The sequence below is a fragment of the Hesperophylax consimilis genome, chromosome 10 (assembly GCF_061612785.1).
Source record: "Hesperophylax consimilis isolate HC1 chromosome 10, BYU_Hcon_1.0, whole genome shotgun sequence".
Taxonomy (NCBI): domain Eukaryota; kingdom Metazoa; phylum Arthropoda; class Insecta; order Trichoptera; family Limnephilidae; genus Hesperophylax; species Hesperophylax consimilis.
The window spans coordinates 33,484,518-33,507,035 of NC_142845.1; the positions used below are offsets into that span (position 1 = coordinate 33,484,518).

General features: G+C 34.7%; 1 protein-coding gene across 1 annotated transcript in view; it reads right to left on the reverse strand.

The window, feature by feature from the left end:
* The window catches only part of LOC149420646 (membrane-bound alkaline phosphatase-like), an 83,264-nt gene that overhangs the window by 9,117 nt on the left and 51,629 nt on the right, over window positions 1–22,518 (reverse strand). Inside the window, exon 3 of the mRNA XM_089636255.1 lies at window positions 2,983–3,178. Within this exon, the coding sequence (XP_089492381.1) occupies window positions 2,983–3,178 (196 nt within the window). The remainder of the gene's footprint in view (window positions 1–2,982; window positions 3,179–22,518) is intronic.

Genomic DNA, 22,518 nt, shown 5'->3' on the forward strand with positions numbered 1-22,518 from the left:
GTCTAACTCATAAACAATGTCTATTGTTGGATGATCTAAAGCGGTTTCAGGGTAACCGTTCTTCGTCCTTTTTTTAATGGCCAGGTCTCGTAATTTATGGCCTCCTTTGCTAACGGGTACCTATAGTGCTCAAGTTAAATACCCTTACTTCAAAATACAATTGAATTATTTGGTTCACATTAGGGAAATAAGTGTTAGTAATTAGATTATAATAGACTTACCGATACATCTTAGTGTCAACAATCCAAATAATTATAAAGAACAAACACAGTCACATGCAGTAAAATACTCATGCTGTTAGAAAACCACACCTTCTACAATAAATGACTTTAGCTGCGTTCGCGTCCCGACGATTAACTCTTGTTGACGCGCTTCCTAGTTTTTACCGACTCGACTATCCTAAAACGCTGACCGATCCTGATTATTCCTGACCGTCTCCCAGACCTTGAAACTCTGACCCCCTTGACTCTATTTCCCGCCTCCCAACGTTTTCAAAACCTGACTCTCTTGAACCGCTTTTTTCACCCTCGACTATCGACTTTCTTCTTCCGTTCTTCAATGCTAACCGTCTAGACCGTCTCCCCGCGCTTTCAAATCCAGACTCCCCCTCCCCAAACCAACCCCCCCAAATCGCCATATGCGATTTCTAATTTATGTTCTTTTGAATTCTGAATGCTTTTTGTATTCAAAAGACAGAAATGCACTAAAGGAACACATCAATTATCGGCCCTAGGACCCGTCACATTAATTTAAATCGTTTCAAAACCAATAAATTGTTACTTCTCAAGTAAAATGTCCAATTCTTTGTTCAAAGGGTGAAACACGACTCCCCTCAGTCCAGTGGCGTGTTGGCCCACCAGCATTTTAGCTCGGCTTACAATTACCAACACGGAGGTCTCTGGCGATACAGTGCATGTTCCTATTTTTTTCTCTAGTACCATAATAAATCTAAACACTTGTTTTAAAATCAGTTGTCCAACATCTGGTAATTTCTTATGTCGTGAGACCAACTGAAAATTTCTTTCCCACCATAATAAATCAACAATAAAAAAAATTTATCCCAGGGCGAGTCCATCACAATATTTATCAAACTACAAATTAAAGGGCGCAATACACCTCCACCAAGTAAAGTTAATACATTGAAATAGATGTCAACATCAATATGCTATACTAGCGCCTCTTGCAACCAGAGTTGTTGATATTGCCAATATTTTAATGGAGTTGGTTGTATTATTAATATTAAAGGGTATTTACTAATATAAACAAACAGATTGGGAGCGGAACGTCAAAAACCGTGGTGACCAACAGTTTTGTAATGTTTTTTTTCTCATGTGGCGGTGAACATATAGTATCTATAGTTACATTCTACGTATATATCATCCTATCATCCACTCTCCACTGCAGTACATCACCCAACCTGACATCTCTGGTCACCGTTAAGACGGCCGTATTCTTACGCCCGCCTCACCAGAAATATCAAGACAGCTAGACTATTGACTGGAGTATTGATAACAAATTTGGGTTCAACTTCCAAAAATGTTCAGTCATATGCTTTACAAGGACACACAAGACCATATATTTTAATTACAAAATGAAAGATACGTCACTGGAGCACATGGTGACTTGCAAGGACTTAGGAATTTTGTACGACATTCGCTCAACATTTCACGCTATTATTGAAAAGATCTGTAAATCAGCCACTAAGATGTTGGGTTTTGTCATACTCAATTCAAAATACTTGACCAACCTTGTAGTTATAAGGCTGCTTTACTTTAGCTTAGTGCGTAGCATTCTCGAGAGTGGATCTGTCTATGTAATAATGGTCGAGAAGATACAAAAGAAGTTTTTACGATGAGAGAGTTTTTGTTATTACCCATGGCTGTTTCCAACAGCATTTATATCGGGAATGCTGGGTATATGCAGCCTTAGTTCCAGAAGAGATGTTGCATTACTCCTGATGGGGTATAAGCTTCTAATTGGTTAAGTATCAATACCAGACATTCTGGCTAAAATAGAATTCTGTCAATGTCAATTCTGTCAAATGAATTAATGTCCCGGATAATTTTGCGCGAGGCCGCCAAAACAGGTTTTTGATTCTTCCTAAGTGCAAAACTAACTTACCAATGATGATGCCCTTGTGAAGAATCACTAGGTTAATTAACTGCCTCGCAGGAAATGTGGACATTTTCCACATGTCCTACAACGTATTTAAACGTGAAATATTATTATTCAAGACTTAACATTGTAAACCTAAATTTGAAACTTTTTTTTGTCCCACTAGTAAATGTATTTGCTATTCACTTTTTTGTAATTATTAATTACCGATATTGCAACGTACTGGTTTATACTGTTTTTGCAAATAAATAACAGCACCGCTTTCTTAGGAAACTATAGCTTTATGTCTTATTGTGAATTCGACACAGGATTCCCAAGTATCTGGAGCCAGTGAGATGATGGCACCCTAAATAATGAGAGGAATTTTGTGGGGCTGAAAGGAGAGAAACAAACTGATCACTTAGCCAATAACCGCCCAACTCTCCGCCCAATCTCTAATTGTCCAAAACCAACTGATGTTTAAATATTATATTCCGTCGGAAAAAAGTCAAAGCAGAACAATAATGTCACCTATATTTTATTTTAAAATAATCTCACGAATCGCCGATCAAAGTAAGTAAGGTACGTCTCTTAATACCCTGTATGGGTGATGAAACTAATATTTTGACAAATTAGTTTATTTTTATTACCAATTTCCTTAGTTTTCCGAGTAAATTGTCGGACATCCCTAATGGTTATTAGTTTAATATGGTCTAAAGTTTTCTTAAATGAGGGAAACTTACATTATAGTAATGGCGAATCTTACAATTACACCGAATCTTAAAATTTTACTGAATCTTACTGATTTTACTGATTAGTACCGAACCTTCTAGATATACCATATCTTACACTAATTGTGGATGAAAATATGTTTAATATTATACTAACCGACAGACTTTCCGGCGTCCAGTGCCCATTCCACGATGGTGCCGAACTTCTCTCCCTCCACATCATCCGGTATGCCGCAGCGCGAAGCGACCCCGGAGGCTGGTGCTCCCACTACCCCCGCTCTGCCCTTCACCCCCCGTAGGTAGGACGTGGCTGTGCAGGCCGCATCCCCCAACTGAGAGTCTGCGCAGTAAGTCTAAGGAAAAAAACATTACCTTTATTAAAAATCAATCTCTTTGTTTGACACTTTATCGATGTTTCCAAGTGATGGAGGGCGTAAATTTCAGGAAAGTTTAAGCAGTAGATAGTAGAAACAAAGGAGTGTGCTTTGGTAGTGTGCTGACTGTCGCCGACTTAGATACAGGAGGAGCTAACAGCGTTGATCCACCGTGCACCGATGCACGTAAGCGAAACTCGATGCACAAGAGCGGAACACCCGTTCACATATTATATCGTCTTCATGCGAAAGTGTCGTATCGCGAATTAATTTTGTGTAAGTTGGCTCACACATGGAACGAGCTACCAACATCTGTTTTTAAGACCCTTTCTACAGCCCTACATAGACCAATCGATATAAAGTTATGTATACAATCAGGAGCGCTCTTGTGAGCTGGGGTAATAGCTTCTATCTTAATGCGTCATTGATAAACCACTCTTCTTTCTCCCTAACCTTTATACATATTTATATTAAGGTTAGGGAGAAAGTCATTTTTATCTTTTTTATTTATTTATTTTCAATTCAACACTTATCATTAGAAATGATGAAAAGAAATATTTTTTGACCTAACCTAACCTAATCTAACTTACCTACATAACCCAGTTAGTAAAGTTTTTGTTTCATCACTTTCCATGACTTTATATATCTTTTTAAAGATGTGATGAATTTTCATTTTGATGATTTATCCGGTCACCATATATCTATGTACTTATACTCTCTATGGAATGTGTGGGATTGCAATTACCTCCCCACTTTCTGGAATAAAGAATTTATTATTATTATTAAGGTTAGGGAGAAAGAAGAGTGGCCATATATATATATATATATATATATATATATATATATATATATATATATATATATATATATCTCCTTGATATACTTTCCAAGTCATCATTTAATTTAGCTAGCTGGGCCATTTCGATAACTGAGCAGAATCAATATAACAAAGAAAGCTGTCGACTGTAATAGTTCAATATTGCTCGTTCGCCCATATTTACTTTATTTTGATAGTTTTATCCGTGTTGAAAAAAAATGGCCTTCGATGGCAACACTAACATACATGACGTATGCGGTTTTTCTGTTATTCAAACTGAAAACAAAACATACATAAAAAAGAAGAAAATTAAATGAAAAAAACCAAAAAAAATAATAAGTTTCAATAGGAAATTTTGTAAAAAATGTGCAAAAATATTCATTTAAAACATTTCGTACCGGTTTAATTACAACGAAGAACAACTGTTTCAGTCCATGGAGAAGCAAAATAATGCATTTTCAATAATATTTGAAAAATTCTTCGTGTTCACTTTTATGCCATTTTCTAACGATAGTGATAATGACAAGTGGATTAGTTTTTTATCTCCTTTTTTTAATAAAACCAAAACTAAGAAACAATTTTTAAAAATTGGTTCACGTTATTATTTTGGTTTCAAATAAAAGAGAAAAAACTAGCCTAATAAGCTTTTATTTTTGAATAATAATTTGTGAGTATTGGAATTGGCGCACCTCCGCATATTTACCTCGATGGGTGTGCAACTGTGCAAGCGGAAGTTTAGTTTTTATCAGCTATAAAATTGATAAAATCATTAATTGTATAAATAATGATAATCATACCAGGGCCCAGGTTTGGATATGTTCTCCTTCACAATTTTTTTTACCTATCCGCAGGCACTGAAAGGAAAATGATTTTTTGATGGATTATTTCATACAATTTACTTACATAAGATGATTTTATAAAATGCACATTTAAACCTCATTAGAGAGGTAGATACGTTATTTTAAGGCTTTCGTTGCCCAATCGTTAATATGAGATAAAGGCAAGTGGCTTTTTTAAAGTTTTTTTTTTTTTAAAAAAATATTTTTAAAATGATGTATTTGTATGAAAATTAAAGATAGATTTATTAAAGAGTAAGAATTTGTTGCCCAACTAATAAAATAAAGACAAAACTCAAGAAATGCCAAGTGAGCGTGTTTCATGATCCAAAAGTCTGACCATTATTTGCTTAAATTCACAACTGTGTTTCATCGCCATTATGATTGTTTCTTTTCTGTCAACTGGGATTGCAACTTAGATGTCAGACAACATAGTGTGAGAGAGACCTAAAGCGTGCTAAATGGGCTGGAACCAAAAGATATGTACTAAGTCGGCGGCGACATGGATTTCCATCCAAATCAACATTAAATAAACATCCAAATCAACACTAAATTTTTTCACAGCTTAATCGTTATTGATGCTCTGACTTGTAGTTATTTTCTATATGTACATTTTCTATTTTACATTGTCTTTGCCCTTTACATTCATGTACTCTACATTCACTGTCATCTATGTTTTCATATTCGTGTCAATATTATGGTTTCAATGGACATATTGTCCGTAAATTAATAAATAAATAAATGCATTTGTAGTGTGTATTATGTATTCAGTAGCACAGCCCTGGAGAAAGAGAAAATACAATAACAGATTACTGATAACATTTATGATAACATTTTATAACTGACTTTCAGATAATGTGTGTGTCTTCTAGCTAAATCTCTCATATTTCAGTATCGTGTAACCACCTAAATTAGCCGATGAACTCATTCAAAATTCGAAGAAAAGCGTCGAAGATAGATAAAAGATAACATGAAAAAAATAAGAGATATAATAGGCTGAATTTAAATGGGCTTTAAAAACAAAATTATTTAAAAAATCTTACCATTCATAAATCTTAACTTCTTTTCGATATTTTATAAAAAGCCATATTCTTAAACTTCCGGTAATTGTTTGGTTTCGGTTGCCTCCTTATTGTACCTTTTGAAATATCTGCTTAGAAGATTCTCATTTCTGAGCACAAACTGCCTCCAGTTTTATATTATGTTTTTAGTTTTAATATTCTTGTTTTGTCCTGTCCTGCTGTTATTGGTATTCTAAGTTTTGTCATCACTTTTAATTAACTGTTTATTTAGTGTTATAATATAGGATCTGTATTGGGTAAGGCACCCTGTGGGAATAATTAAAAGAACATGACTAATAATACTAAATTACCGTTTTTAAGTTTGTTATATCAAAGCGCACTTGAAGTGAAATGACACTATACTGCGCTATATAAATGCCATGTTATTATTATTATTATTACTGGTATTTCCTTTTTTGTTATGCTTAAATGTTAACTTGCCAACCACTACATGTTTCATGAACGAAGTTCACCTCATCAGGAGTAGGTATACTCCGAAGTCAAAAATTAAATATAGATTACAATTGGAAAGAAGAAGTGGAAGGAGGGGGGAGGGGTAAGAGTGGGCGGGGTTTATCAGAATTAGGAATTACAATATCATTAGACGGGAAAGACCAGTTGAGTGGGAAAATATTTAAAAGAGAGTTCATTAAAAAAAAGTCTTGTTAATTATTTTTGTTTTTATATTAACATGTTTTCTAATTTCTAAAAATATTTATTATTTATTTGCGATGCTTTATATCCTGTGTGAATTATTTTAAGATCTGAAAACACAAATAGCATATAACCAATAAACAATATATTCATAAAACAAATAGCATTTAATAACGGTTAATCTAATAAATTGATATTTGAAATACTAGATAAAAAAATTAAACATGATCTCTTCAAGTGGTATATTTACCCTATTTCTAAAGATAGAAACAAACTATGGCGTAGAATTCTATTTGTGGATAACGATATTTCCAAAATTATAAATAAAAACATTCCTGGTACTATTCAATCGGCGTTTTACATTACTAACAAAATGAAGAAATATATTCTTAATAATAAAGATAGCGATAATCAAACAAAAAAATCGGGGGTTTATAAACTCAATTGGGATGATTGTAATTTCTTTCACAAAGGTAGAACCAATAGAAACTTTGAAGTCAGAACTAAAGAACATCACGGAGCTCTAAATGGAAATAGTGAATCTGAGTTTGATCGTCTTTTGAATAATGATCACACTTGATAAAAATTCAGGTCTTTTAATACTTCACACAGGATATAAAGCATCGCAAATAAACAATTTTTAAATTTTAGAAATAAAAAGCATGTCAATATAAAATCAGATATAATTAATAAGCAAAAAAAAAATTATAAACCCTCTTTTAAATATTTTCCCACTCAACTGGTCTTTCCCGTCTAACGATATTGTATTTCCTAATTCTGATAAACTCCGCCCACTCTTACCCCTCTCCCCTACTTTCACTTCTTCTTTCCAACTCTAATCTATATTTAATTTTTTACTTCAATGTATACTTACTCCTGATGAGGTGAACTTCGTTCATGTAACATGTAGAGGTTGTATGTAATTAAGTGATGTAAACAAAGTTATTTTTGTTTTGATAAAATAAATAATGCCATCACAATATGATAAGCTTCCAAAAGAAATCTTCTTATTAAACGCTTTTTAATGGTCAAGTAATTTTGCGTATTGTTAGCTGCATATTTAAATATTCGTGCCAGTCATTTGGTTCGTTCTTATACCACCAGAGGGGCAGAGTGGTTGAATTTTGCTTGCAGACCCCCTATTCGGGATTTACCCGAAACATACGATTTGAATTCGACCAATCAGGGGGCCAAGATCGTCCAGACGCTAGCGTAATAATAATATCAGATAAGTAAAACACAATACATTCGCAATACGTACTTCATTATATACAACCGTACCTCATAATAATTGCCTATTTTTTTCATTTAATAACAATAATAATATCTTTATTTATAAAAGTTTACACATTACAACTATAAATACATACTATGGTGTACATTGATTTCTAACTTTTATTTTTAAGATTATAAAATTAACAGAAAAATACAAACATAATATTGTGAAGGTAAAGAGAAAATAAAAGAACAGTTGAGGTTTCTCAAATACCGCCTCACTAGGCTAGCTTGTGTTGAGGCAGAATTTTTCGTGTTAGTTCCTAATACCTTTGAACATACCTATACTTGTATTAAGATGTATTCTCTCAATAATGTGGTGACATCAATAACTGCAAATTTGGGTGAATGCACCGGTGAAGGCCCTATTCTTATTTTTAATCCATGTTTTTAAACTATCTTTGAATTTTTTTTGTGAATCACATTGTTTTATGCTGTCTGGAAGAATGTTGTAGAGTCTTGTCGCAAAGTATTTAAAGTTTCGTTCACCAAACGTAGTATGTGTTATCGGTATTTGTAGTAAGTTTTTGTTGTTGCTTCGAGTACATCGTGTATTTGAACTTTTTTCGTAGTAATTATGTATATTTGAGTATAGATGAGTTAGGATAGTTTTTGCATAGAGCTGCCGAACATCAAACACATTCATAATATTAAAAATTAGATTCGAGTATGTAATTATAGGTAAACTGAGAATTATTTAAAAAAAATCTTAGCCTTTATGATTGGGTCTAGTGCAGATGAAGTGCCACCTCCCCATGCTATGATACCATACTCAATAATAGATTGGCAGACTGCAAAATAAATCATTTTCAGGTGCTGTAAGTCGAGAAAGTTTCGTATGGTTCTGAAAAAGTTCATGGTTTTTCTTATTTTGTTTGCAATTATTGGAGTATGAAGATTCCATTTGAGATATGGATCAATGGTGAGGCCGAGGTACTTCATCTGAGTAGAGCGCTCAAATTACCGCTTTTATTTTTGTTTTTTTTTTAAATATTTTATTTAATCTCAGTTTTATTTTATTTCATAGTATCTTTTATTGTAAAATAGGAGTCTCAGTACGGGAAAAGTAACCACTGAGGCCCACATTAACATAAAATGTTTTAAAATACATAGTTTTATTATATCAACATAAAATAAATATAAAAACTAAAATTTCAATATCAAATAAAAAACTAATTGCGACTTTATTTATAAAATGATTTTGAAGATGACTACAGAAATATGAAGAATATACTTCCCTCTAATTATTACCAAAAGAAATTACATAAGATTATGTCATTAACAATAAAAAATTGTGAATAAGCTTAACAAATTGGGGGGCCCTAGTGACTCCCCTTCGGATCGTATGTGATTTTTTTCTTTCCGGGACGAAAGGGTTAACAAGAAAACTACTCGAATATATTAAATTATTACCCTTCTGTTGCAAGTTACAGGTTAGGTTCTTTTATAATTGTTACGGCAACGGCACGGCGACGGCCCGGCGACGGCGCGGCGATGGCATGGCAAGCTGCATAACATAGAAAAAAATGTCTAGCTTTGTGAACGCCTTTTAATTTACCGTTTGCGGTAACGCACATAAACGGAAACGTGCCGTTGCCGTGTGATTATAAAAAGGTTAAAACTAAAACTTTAACTATTTTTTTTTTTAATATCCAAAACCCTACATTCTTAGACGGTTCGAACTGGCTACAACGTCATTATGGTGTAGATAACGCTATTGGCTGGTAACACAGCTATCACCGACGTTTATCGGCTTTCACAAACAAAAACGAACAGCCGTTTTGGCTACAAATCAAAAATGACACATTTTAAAACTTATTTAAAGTCAAGATTTTAAAATAAGATTTTTTTTTGTGACTATCACGCCAGAATCTGAATTACCTATTTCTATGGCATCCTCAATTTGGTTATGTAATGGTGAGGCCGAAGAGAGTGGGGAGGGGAGTTTGAAAATTACTGACTTTTCAGAAATATACACATATAATGAGCATGTACAAATAGAATTATAAATAACGAATATACTGTTGTCATTTACTATATCTACAGAAGCGATGGGTGTTCGGTTTGCAATTTGGTCATTCGATTCAATTAATATCTACACAAGAGATGAATGCTCGGTTTGCGATTTGGTCATACGATTTAATTAATATCTGCACATGCGATGGGTACTCGGTTTGCGATTTGGTCATACGATTTAATTAATATCTGCACATGCGATGGGTACTCGGTTTGCGATTTGGTCATGCCATTTGATTAATATCTACACAAGCGATGGGTGCTCGGTTTGCGATTTGGTCATTCGATTTAATTAATATCTACACAAACGATGGGTGCTGGTTTTGCGATTTGGTCATTCGATTTAATTAATATCTACACAAACAATGGGTGCTGGTTTTGCGATTTGGTCATGCGATTTGATTAATATCTACACAAGCGATGGGTGCTCGGTTTGCGATTTGGTCATGCGATTTGATTAATATCTACACAAGCGATGGGTGCTCGGTTTGCGATTTGGTCATGCCATTTGATTAATATCTACACAAGCGATGGGTGCTGGTTTTGCGATTTGGTCATTCGATTTAATTAATATCTTAACAAGCGATAGGTGCTCGGCTTGCGATTTTTTCATACGATTTAATTAATATCATTCCTCAAAATATTAATATTGATAAACATATGAACTGCCTTTATGGTTTAAAGCCAATTAATTAATCGTAGATTTTACTGCCATCCCATAATTTTAGATTCTATAAATTTAGCACAGTATGTTATTATTAGTTTTTCAAATATATACGCCAACTCGATTGAATATTCAAATTTTTATTTAGATACGTGTACATTTGAGCGTATTACGTCTGTGGTGGTAGGTACAGCCTGATAATATGTTTTCCGATTACGATTATTATCTTAATGTTAGATATGTCACTCATAAGTTACAGACCGATTGGATTAGTTGTGTGTGTTCAACATATTCAAGGTGAGTTAAAAATCTACTAAAAATGACTGAAAACAATATATTGAAATATTTCATTTTACAGTTCAAGCCCTATTCAGATTTAGAAAAAAAATAGAAGTCTTTTTTTCCAGTCAAAGACGATTTTATTTTATTTTATTGCTCCATTTATGATACATGAAACAGTTATTTTAAATATAAAAATACAAGTTTGTAAGCAATTCTCATTGTAAGAAGCCATTGCATGTTTCACTTGAATACATTGAAAAATAATATCGCTTATTTTAGCCGACCCAAATGTGTCGACTATATAATTAGATATGTGTTGCGTTAATTATATGATGTTATTTGTAAATCATTTTATTTCTCTATTTGTTTATCTCGTGTTTCTATTTGAGTCTCTATTTGTGTCTCTATTTGTGTCTCTCGTGTTTCTATTTGTATCTCGTATGTCTCTCGCCTCTGTTTGTAGTATTTGTCTTTTGAGTGAGCAATTATCAATTTTATAATTTTGTGTTTTTATTTTTGTTTTTCAATATTTATTTAGATTTACGCAATTATCCTGTGCCTTAGTAGATATTTATAATTGTGTGTATTAACTAAGTTTTTTTAACGGGATTTATCTTGCGTAAGTGAAATATCTGTAAAATTTCAGTATAAATAATTATATTATGGTAATTTCCACGCACTTTCCTGTGATTTACGAATTAAACATGAAATTAAGATATTAATTTTCCATCTAGAAGGAAAAAAATATGAACAACAGAAATCAACAAGTGAAATAATAACAGTTTCCATTGGATGTTTTAAACTGTTCTTAAAAATGTGTTACTGATGTGTTAAAACGAAGACATTTTATAAAAGTAACTAATGAAATCGCTTTGTACGTCTTTGTACTGCCATTAGCAAAGAATAACAAGTTAAATGAATTTTTTACCATAAGACTGATAAATTATGAAATGGACGCAAACCTTATCTATTTTTTAAATTCTTTAATTTTGTTGACAATATGCACAAAAACATAGAGCTATACAATTACCTGCGCTATTACGTACTGATATCTCGTCAAACTTGTTTATCTATTATAATGCGATAAGCGGTGCGCGAAGAGCTGATTTGGTAGTTTTAGTTAAAAATTGGGTCGCTGTCAAATAGAGGTAAAAAAGTGGAAAAAAAGGAATTTTTCGCTTCATGTCTCATCTAAATATAAAAAATCAATGCCTTCAAAGGGGTTTGATGTTTCGAAGACGTGTTCTGTTACCGTTATGATTAGTTTGCCAAATGATTATGCGCATAATATTATATCATTTCATAAAGGATCAACTTGAAAAATTATTATTATCTTACTAGATTACGTAGATCCAAAATTAATTTGTTTATCTTATCTTTTATTTGTTACTTAATAATTTATATGATTAAACTTTGTTATGACTTATTTGTGATATTTCCTGTGAAAAAAATCAATGAAAAATATTTACTTCACCCTTGCGTTCCTAGATAATCGCCCATTTAACAAATCAATAATTATTGTCATGATTTATTTAAATGCGATGCACTGCGTCGTGTAATATTTTAAATTGAGCCGCTTCGAATAACAACCCTTACGTAGATGGCGATAAGGTTTAAATTCCCGCTTAACACCATCCGTCTGTTTTGATTTATGCAAGAAAAAAACATGGCCAAAAAGTGCCTTTTATTTTATTTATGGGTTGTTCAGGCATAAATATTTTTTTTTTTCGATCATTTTATAAATAACTTCATTTGCCACATTATACAATAAAATGATAACCGAAAATGGGTTCGTAAATAGGAGATTTTGAACTTTAAAGCAGTTTTCATAGGCGTTATACATTATTTTTTTCTGGGCTTATAAAAAGACTTATCTAAAATTACTCAATTATTTCAAAGGCCAAGATGTATTCTACTTGCACTATTTAATTAAAGCATCTGAAACATTTCTGGGCGACCAAATTTTCAAACCAAAAACACATGATTTTGCATTACTACGTATGGCATCGCCTTAAAGGCATTATGCGGTTTTACGCAACCCTTTTGTGCAGCCAACGTTTCGGACAGCGTTACAGTGTCCATCATCAGGGCAGATGTGAAATCATGATAAATGATTTCAAACCTGCATTAAACGTTGACAGAAGTAGGAGGTAGCGCATCACGGCATGATACCCTGTTATATCTCTGCTTACTAGCAGATTTCTGTGTGTTGGGAACTCTTGATAAAATAAAAGGTTCTTTATAATAATTACGTTTATTTACGTTACAATAAATTAAGTCTGGATTTATCTACACTGTTCATTACCCGAGGGTTGGTAATTCTCTGTTTCTAGAAGCTTGAAGTCTGACAATGATACCCCACAGGCAATTTTTATACTCTAGCGACATCTGTCGGACTCTGAAGTAAGCTTTCTGACTAGTGCCATCTATCGCTTGAATACCCAACTTATTACCATACATCACAATACCCCAAAATAAATCAAGATTTATTGATTGTGATAATTTAAATTCGTATCCATGATTGATTATTTTTTTTTTTTTTTATTTATTATAAATTTTTAAAGATACAAGTTTTATGCAGTCCCACAAAGCTGTCACACATGACGGCTTGTCTGTAGGTTCTACAAACAGATTTATTTTGGTAATTATTCGGAATCGCTGGCCACGCTAAATACCATTCTTTTTAAACAAGACTTTTTGATTTACCTTAATTACTTTAAAAGGAAATTGACTGCATTTGGGCAATTTTTAATTTTAGAATTTTAATTTTTATATACGTAAAATGAAAATTCGCTCTCGTTGCATGGGATGACAGCCGAAATAATTTCTCTTGAAGACATTTTCTTGTGTTGGCATTCCTGATACAATATGACTGGCTAGAATTAACCTTTATTCTATGCAAATTAGGTAGGTATTATTTTGGACAAATAAAATACAAGAGATGGAGAGAGGTATTTAGGCATGTTTTATAAAAAAAAAGAAAAATGTTTAAATAAGGTTAGGTTATTATAAGTAGGATAAGGTTAGGTCAGTAAAATTAGGTTAGGATAGGTTAATTTGGGCTAGGTTAGGTTAGGCTATGTTAGTATAGGTTAGGATAGGTTAGGATAGGTTAGGTTAGGTTCGACTAGGAATTATTAAAGAGTAGGGGGAGGGAAGGAGGCATGACTAGGGAATATTGAAGAGTAGGGGGAGGGAAGGAGGAGCGACTAGGGATAATTGAAGAGTGGGGGAGGGAATAACAAATCATCACCTACACCCTTTTTCACATGTACTAATAAAATTATATTATTTCCAATCGTTGGAATAAGTATTGTTTTATTTTTAAATCTCTCCAAAACTTGCGATACAAACAAATACGAGAACTGACGACTTTGTGTTAATGGTTTCACGATGCATTGAAACAAATGCGACAACTGACGACTTTGTGTTAATGGTTTCACGATGCATTGAAACAAATGCGAGAACTGACGACTTTGTGTTAATGGTTTCACGATGCATTGAAACAAATGCGACAACTGACGACTTTGTGTTAATGGTTTCACGATGCATTGAAACAAATGCGACAACTGACTACTTTGTGTTAATGGTTTCACGATGCATTGAAACAATTTTTTTTTTTTTTTTATTTTTTTTATTTACTCCACACAGGAGGCCCTGAAGAAAATAATTTCCCTCGGGGCCTATGTCATCTTTGGGGATGCTGTGTGGAGGGTCTTTTTTTGGAGAGGAAGGAGTGAACATGGGTCTTGAAGAGTCCCATGTTGTAGGAGGGAGGAAACACAGAGGCCGGCAGTTCGTTCCACAGCCGAGCTGTTGAACTTAAGAACGAATCGTAGAAGCGACCCGTTCTCATGTGACAAGTGTCAACTGTGTACAAATGTTGGGCGCGCGTTTGGCGTGTATCCCGACTACGCACCGAAGCCGAAGGGATCAATGACGCTAGTTCCTCAGAGCATCTTCCATTGTAATACCGATAGAACAAGGACAGCATACCTACTTGACGCCTGTGCTCTAAAGATTGCAGTCCGTTTGTTAAGATTGGGGAATCTATCAAACGGACCGCCCGTTTCTGCACAGAGTCAAGGGTTTTTTTCAGGTATTTTGGGGCTCCAGACCAGAGATGGCTGCCAAATTCGACAGTAGGGCGCACTTGCGATTTGTACAGGGTGAGCAGTTGTGTACTATTAAAGTATCTGCGGGCCCTGTACAGTACGCCCAGCTTCTGAGAGGCCAACTTTACTCTGGCTTCGATGGAGCCCCCGTACCTGAGCTGGTCACTTATAGTTACACCAAGCATATCATTGGAAGGCCTGTTCGGAAGATTGCTTCCGTTGAAGGAGACTAGATTATCATTTGGATCCCTTTTAGACGTAATCAGACAGGATTGGGTCTTTGAAACATTAAATTCGACGAGATTATTTTTACCCCAGGAGGAAATACTCTCGAGATAACCGTCCATTCTCTGCTTCAAAGCCCTCCGAGCCGTTGGAGTTTGTGTGCCCTTTGGGGGCTTGTCAAACAAAAAGCTATCATGAACTGTACTGTCATCCGCGTAACAATGAATCGGTGCACATGTCAAAAGGTCATTGATGTGCAACAAAAACAAAGTCGGAGACAGAACCGATCCCTGTGGGACGCCAGCATTTATGGAGTGCGAGGAAGAGGTGAAACCGTCAGCAACCGCCTGAATCGACCTATCCCTTAAAAAGTCAGCAATCCACGTACACAGGGATGCGGGAAGTCCGTAAGAATGCAATTTGTTGACAAGTCCTCGGTGCCAGACCCGGTCAAAGGCCTTGGATATGTCTAGTGCGACCGTTTGGGTCTCACCGTGACGTTCCAGGCACCGCCCCCAAACATGCGTCACATACGCGAGAAGATCACCGCACGAGCGGTTCCGCCGGAATCCGTATTGACGGTCGTTGATAATTTTGTTCTTCTCGAGGTATGTGAGCAGTTTGTCGTTGATCACACGTTCCATCACTTTGGACAGAACTGATGTGATCGCTATGGGGCGGTAGTTGGCCGGGTTGGAGCGGTCACCTTTCTTGGGAATAGGGTGAATGACCGCTTTTTTCCAACCAGAGGGCACAGTGCCACACTTCAGGGACATTTTGAAGAGCTTTGTCAAAACTGGAACTATTTCCGCAGCACACCTCTGCAATACCAGGGCAGGTATTCCATCAGGTCCACTAGCTTTGTTAACATCGAGCCCCCGTATGACGTGGAGTACATCCCGATGCCGGATCCTCAGCTTTTTCATATAGAAGCCGCAGTGAGGAACCGACGGCGGAACAGCACCCCCGTCGTCGAGGGTCGAGTTTTCCGCAAACATTTTCCCTAATAAGTTAGCCTTTTCGGTGGCGGTGTTTGCTAGTGAGCCGTCAGGTCTGGTAAGAGGTGGCAAACTGGGTTTGCAAAAATTTCGACCTATTGAGCCCGCAAGCGACCAGAATGCTCTGCTGCCATGCGGGCAGGCAGCCAGCTTTTTGCTGATCTGCAGGTCGTGTTCGAATTTCGACCTATTGATGATTCTCTTGCATTCCTTTGCCGATTTGTTGTATGCTGATCTGCTTTCGGGCGTTCGAGATGTGTTGTAGGCTCGGTAAGCCGCGTTTTTTCGTCGGACTGCTTCGGAGCATTGTCGACTGAACCACGGCTTTGAGCCCACACCAGTTTCTTTAGTAGTCGATTGTATGAAGCCATCCATCGCCGATTTGATGACTTCACCAATCTCCTGGGCACATCTTGAAGGGTCCGAAGTCCGAAAACAAACAGCTGACCACGGAAAAGCGTTGAAATGGGCCCGCATACCGAACCAATCTGCTGACCTATAGTGCCACACTTTTCTCCTCAGCCTCTCATTGGTTGGTCTGAGGCTAACGGGGATTGATGTCGTCACTAGGCAGTGGTCAGATGATCCCAGAGGCGCTGTGACGTCAATCTTATAACCGTGTGGCACAGTAGTTAAGAAAAGATCTAACAGATTGGAGCGGTGAGTCTGGACATCAGGAACCCTTGTAGGCTCCTGAACCAATTGCTCTAATCCGTAGCAAATGGCAAAGGATTCCGCCTGTCGGCCAGCCGAGTCCGTGAATGCGAGAACTGACGACTTTGTGTTAATGGTTTCATGATGCATTGAAACAAATGCGAGAACTGACGACTTTGTGTTAATGGTTTCACGATGCTTTGAAACAACTGCGAAAACTGACGACTTTGTGTTAGTGGTTTCACGATGAATTGAAACAAATGCGAGAACTGACGACTTTGTGTTAATGGTTTCACGATGCATTGAAACAAATGCGAGAACTGACGACTTTGTGTTAATGGTTTCATGATGCATTGAAAATAAAATTAAAACTAAGCCTAAGCGTGTAAAAAAGTAAGCGCAAACCAATGCACACTTTAATTGTAAAGTCAGCGAATTTCGCCCTACACATTAATGATACGCAATTATTTTTATTATGAATGTGAAACAGAAACAAAATTTAAAAATAATATCGCCTATTTTAGCACTCCCAAATACATGGACTGTATTAGAGTGTGCTTAAGTAGATATTTTCGAAAATATAGATTTAAAAGAATGTTCTGCTGTTGCCAAAAAATATATTGCGCTAATTATATTCATTTACTCGTGTCTCTGTTTGTGTCTCTTGTGTCTCTATGCTTGTCTCTTTTTTATCTTGCCTTTCTTTGTACTATTTTTCACTTGCATGTGCTTTTGTATAATTTTGAAATTTTTGTTTTGTTTTTGAAACTTTATTTGGATGTATTGATATATCCTGTGTTTGAATATTTTTTTGTAATGGTATTTACCTATTTGTATATTAAGTGTGTTTATATAACTGGATTGTTATCGCGTACGTGAGATCGTATGTAAAACCCAGTATCAAAAAAAATGTTTGTATGTTTATAAAATACAACGTAAGCATTAAAATTTAAAACTTTCTTTTGTATTTTTCAGAGCATCAACAATCGAAGGAAATCTCTAACCGGAATAAATTTGTCATCACCAATTCAGGCTCTTCCGGCAGTACCTTCTTTAGTTGTAGAGCAGGATTCATCAAGTCAATTGGCATTAAGAAAAAATGGAAGAAATGACAGAAAACGCAGAAAACTTAGAAAATTCAATAAAAGCAGAAAATTTGGAAAAAAAGAAACCGAAGAAGAAGTTTAAGATTGGTAAGAAAAGCAAATTGCCTAAGCGCGAGAATGAAGCCCTTTCACTAGAGTCAAATACGGACGAGCAATATATGTTCACAGCGCTGAAATTTCTAGAGTATATGGATCAGGCCGTTGTTGAAAAGACAAGAAAAAATGAACCAAAGAAGATTAAGCCTACAAAGAAAATAAAACCGCCCAAGCAAGAGGTTGAGGTTCAACTACTAGAATCAAACAAAGACAAGCCCGACGGAAATAAAATTGATAAGGTGATGCAAACGATTGAAGCCCAACCACTACAATCATTAAAGGATGAACGGTCTTTGGTTATCGAACGTCTCAATTTTTTTGTAACTACTTTTATAGAAGAATTTGGCGGAAAACTAGATCAATACACAGGGTATATGCATGAACAACCGGGTACATCAATGAAGAATAGCATTATCCCTCCCCTACGTAGGCAACCCCCGAACACAGGCCTGGTTTTGGATGTAATTCCGCATGCAATGAGTGTTGTTTCCTTAGTTGAAATTTTTAAATATAAACAACGTACACAAAAGGCAACAGTTATAATTAAAAGACTGGATACCGAATGCAGGTATACGGGAGTAGATCTGCAAAGGGCTTTGATTCATTTAGGATGCACTATTTTCCAAAATTTTGAATATCAATATATGTCTCTGAATGAAGGTCAACTAAAGGATCGTGTTGCATTGGCTACAGATGCAGTCGAGCGAATTATTAATAGTTTATCATCGGAAATATTTCCAGAAAAACATGAAATAATTTCTGAAGGATACTATAAGTTCCTTTATCGGTGTTTTCTCGAAGGAAAATCAAAAGGATTCATCGGAAATTATTTTCCTCGCCGAAAAATTAGACCAAATAGCAAAAAAATAAAAATATCGAGTATGTATGATAAAGTCGGATTGGCAATATTGGATGAGAACTTCAAGGTTGTGAAGTATTTAAAGAAAAAAGGCAATAAGGGCAATACCAAAAAATATGGGTACAGACTTTTTTCTGACATCGACTACAAAAATAAACAGGATATGGAAACAAACATTCGTGATTTATATGAAGAAGAATCCGAACCTGAAAACGCTTATCAATATGTGTTACGTCCTGCTGACATTAATGAAACGATACAACTTTTATCGAAACAAAATCTTTTGGGAGAAAATAATTTCGTAAAGAAATTAAAATCTTTACCAAAAGTGAAAGCAAAATTATAAATTATTTATCGTGTTCTTTCACTTCACAAAGAGGAAAACGACCAAAGAAGAGAGGAGATACAACGAACCTTTCTGTTATCATGCACCACACTTAAGTAATTTTAATACACCATTACTTTGGTTGGATAGGGTTCTACCTTTACTTTACTTTGTTTTAAGATATGAGGTGAGAAAGTTTGCAAAGACGATTTCTCATAATCTATTTACCGATTTTTTATTTTAAATTTGAATTTTGTGTTGCCTGGGTGGGACCCAAACGCGATGTTAACACAGCTTCTATCGGGTCAATTCATTTTACGAACTTCTAATATCACGTTGAACACGTTGAAAATGCCATTTTTTTGTATCTGACTATACTATATATATATATATATATACTCGTATCCTATATACACTCTATTCTGATTTTCAGGTTTAACCTTGTGCAAAGTATTTTAAATAAACATATTTTAACATTGAAAACCTCAGAAAATGTTAAATAGATTATGAGAAATCGTCTTTATAAACATTAACACCTCAGAACATGGTAAAACAATGTTAGAACCTTATCCCACTAAGGCGAACTACACTGCGCCTCGTAAAAACAACTGTCAGATACAAACACAATTGTATTTTCAACAAGTTCAAAATTCTGTTAGAAGTTCGTAAAATAAATTGACCCGTCAGAGGCTGTGTTGGCATCGCGTTTGGGTCCCACTCAGGCGAAGTGTGTTTAATTTTTCGGCTGGCTAAGTCCTTCATCACAAAAAAAGCAACATTATCTGCTTCCTGTGGTGGTAGTAGGAGATTTTCAAATATTGTCAGGTATTTCGTAACCTGGGAATGTTTGTGTGTCCTTAAAAAAAATTGAAGCTTGTAAACTTGATGTTAGATCTTCGTCATACAAATTCTTGTACGGAAATACAATGCAGGTGGCTTTGAAAGTTATTTTGGTCATAGAAATGAACGAAATAAATGGTTTTGCATTCAAAGGTCATATTTGTAAAATATGTGCATTTAAGGTGACGATAATTATGTGTATATTACCTTCTGTAATTTGGAGTTAAAAGGGACCATCTTATTAAAAAATAATATTAGAAACGCTACTATCCAGTTAAATTTCATATCCAGAATTATGTTTCACCATCTTTTGAAATTCAAATACGATGGCGTTTATACGATGTCAGTCAAGTCAGAGCGTGAGATAAATTTTCTAGAACCAATTGGTACCGGGATGTCAATAGCTACAGTGGCTTCCATTCAAATCTATATTATGCATTTCTTGTATTTCTATTTGTTGTATGAATCCAAAAATAAGATGAAGAAGAAAAAAGAAAAATAGCTGACTTAGAGTCTTTTGCTGCCGTATCCAACCCTTTCACAATGACAATCTTACTCTCTAATGGACCGAACGAGAAGAAAACGAAAGACTTTCACCCATCAATAGAAAGTGTGGTGTATAATATGAAAAACTTATTTGTTCAATACGGACCTTTCAATCTTTATTCAAGGTAATGTTGCGATAAATTGTATGTCTTGTAATGTAATGTCTTTTATATTTTTATTCTAGGTAACGTTGCGATAAATTGTATGTTTTGTAATGTTATGCCTTTTATATCTTTCTCCGAAGTATTGATTGGAGAATCATTACAATAATGATATATCTTTATTCTAGGTAACGTTGCGATAAATTATACGTCTTGTAATGTAAGGTATTTTGTATCATTCTCCGAAGTATTATTTGGAGAATCGATAAATGTTTTAAAAGTTGGTCGCTTTTTTTCAACTTTCTTAATACCAAGATCATTTCCTTAAATAAATTAAAGCGTTGATAATCAATTATCAAATATAGGTAGTGTGGGTATGACGTAATGCAAACTAATTAATTTCAGTGTTTACTGGAAGTCAGAACACGTGTTCTGAATAATATTTTTTTTCGCATGTCGTCCATCATACTTATTCGGACAAGGCCACTTACGTGAACACCTGTTCAGATATATTCCGAATGACTAATATTTTATTATGAAATGATCACGCAGTAACATTTTTAACAGTATCTTTATGAAAAAGCCGTATTCATTTTTCTCCTAGCAGCAACGTGTTTATGGCTTGTATCAATGGTTCTGACTGCATTCCAGTGTCAAGGAAATCGAGGAAAATAGCATAATTACACGGGTATGAAAATGCACAACGAGCGAATAACACCTACCTGCTGGAATTACATCCGTCAAAAAAAACTTTTTTTTAAGTTTCAATTATAGAATGCATGCAAATAAATTTTACAATACTTATGTAAGATTTAGTTTTTTTAATCGTGTGTTATTCTCTTCATATCTATGTAATTTCGTCCTTGTGTGTTTTCGTTCGTACGTAACGTTCGGTGTAAAATTGTGCGTGAAAATGACGCCTATGTAATTTCGTCGTGTAACCATAATTTCTGTGATTTCTCCACCTGACTTTCTCTAGGGAATGCTCGAAATGAACCATCTACGGGTTAGAAAGGGTGTGCACATTGCTTTACATTTCTTCAGACTGATTTGTGGATTGTTAAAAAATTCGACTATCATGAAGAGCTTTCATTTCTATGTTTCCGTTGGTTATCTTCGTCATCAACAGCATAGACTATTTTATCCCCCGACCTGCAGGACTAACTTGCCAATGGTCGTGCTGGTGTGGAGAGCTATCTTGCTGTTAAATAGAATCACTTCAGATATTGACACATATTTAATATCACTAAGCAGTGTTTAAACGTCAAGCTTTGTTGCTGCTTGTATAAAATCTGCTTTTACAAATCTATTTGTTTTCCTTTGTGTTATCTTTAAAAATTATTTCAAATTGTGTACCGTAATGTCTTTTAAATAAATAAAACGTACGAATTGAATAATGTATAGCATTTTTCTTTTTCATTTCATCTTTGTTCTTTTAAATTGTTTGTATTCTTATGGTTACCAATGTATCGATAATCTTTTATTTTATATAAATTTTAGTTTTTTTTTCCCCTTTATTTTTATTTTTGTTGTATTATTTTGTTCTATTATTTTATACAATTCTTTTATTTTATATAATTATAACTTCACATTTCTCATAAATTTAATTATTTCTTCTAATGCTGTCTTACGTAAAATCACAAGGAGGAAATCCGTAATTGGTTTTATTTTGGCTATTTTACTTATGTACAATCTGTAAAAATGTAAACTGTTGATTTTCCCAAAAAATGAATAAATAAATTATTAGCAAAATATGTTATTTCACATAGTCACCCTAATACATGTTTACTACTTAATTGAAAAAGGTTCCTTCAGCTTAGTTGGTATGCATTATTCACGCAACAATATT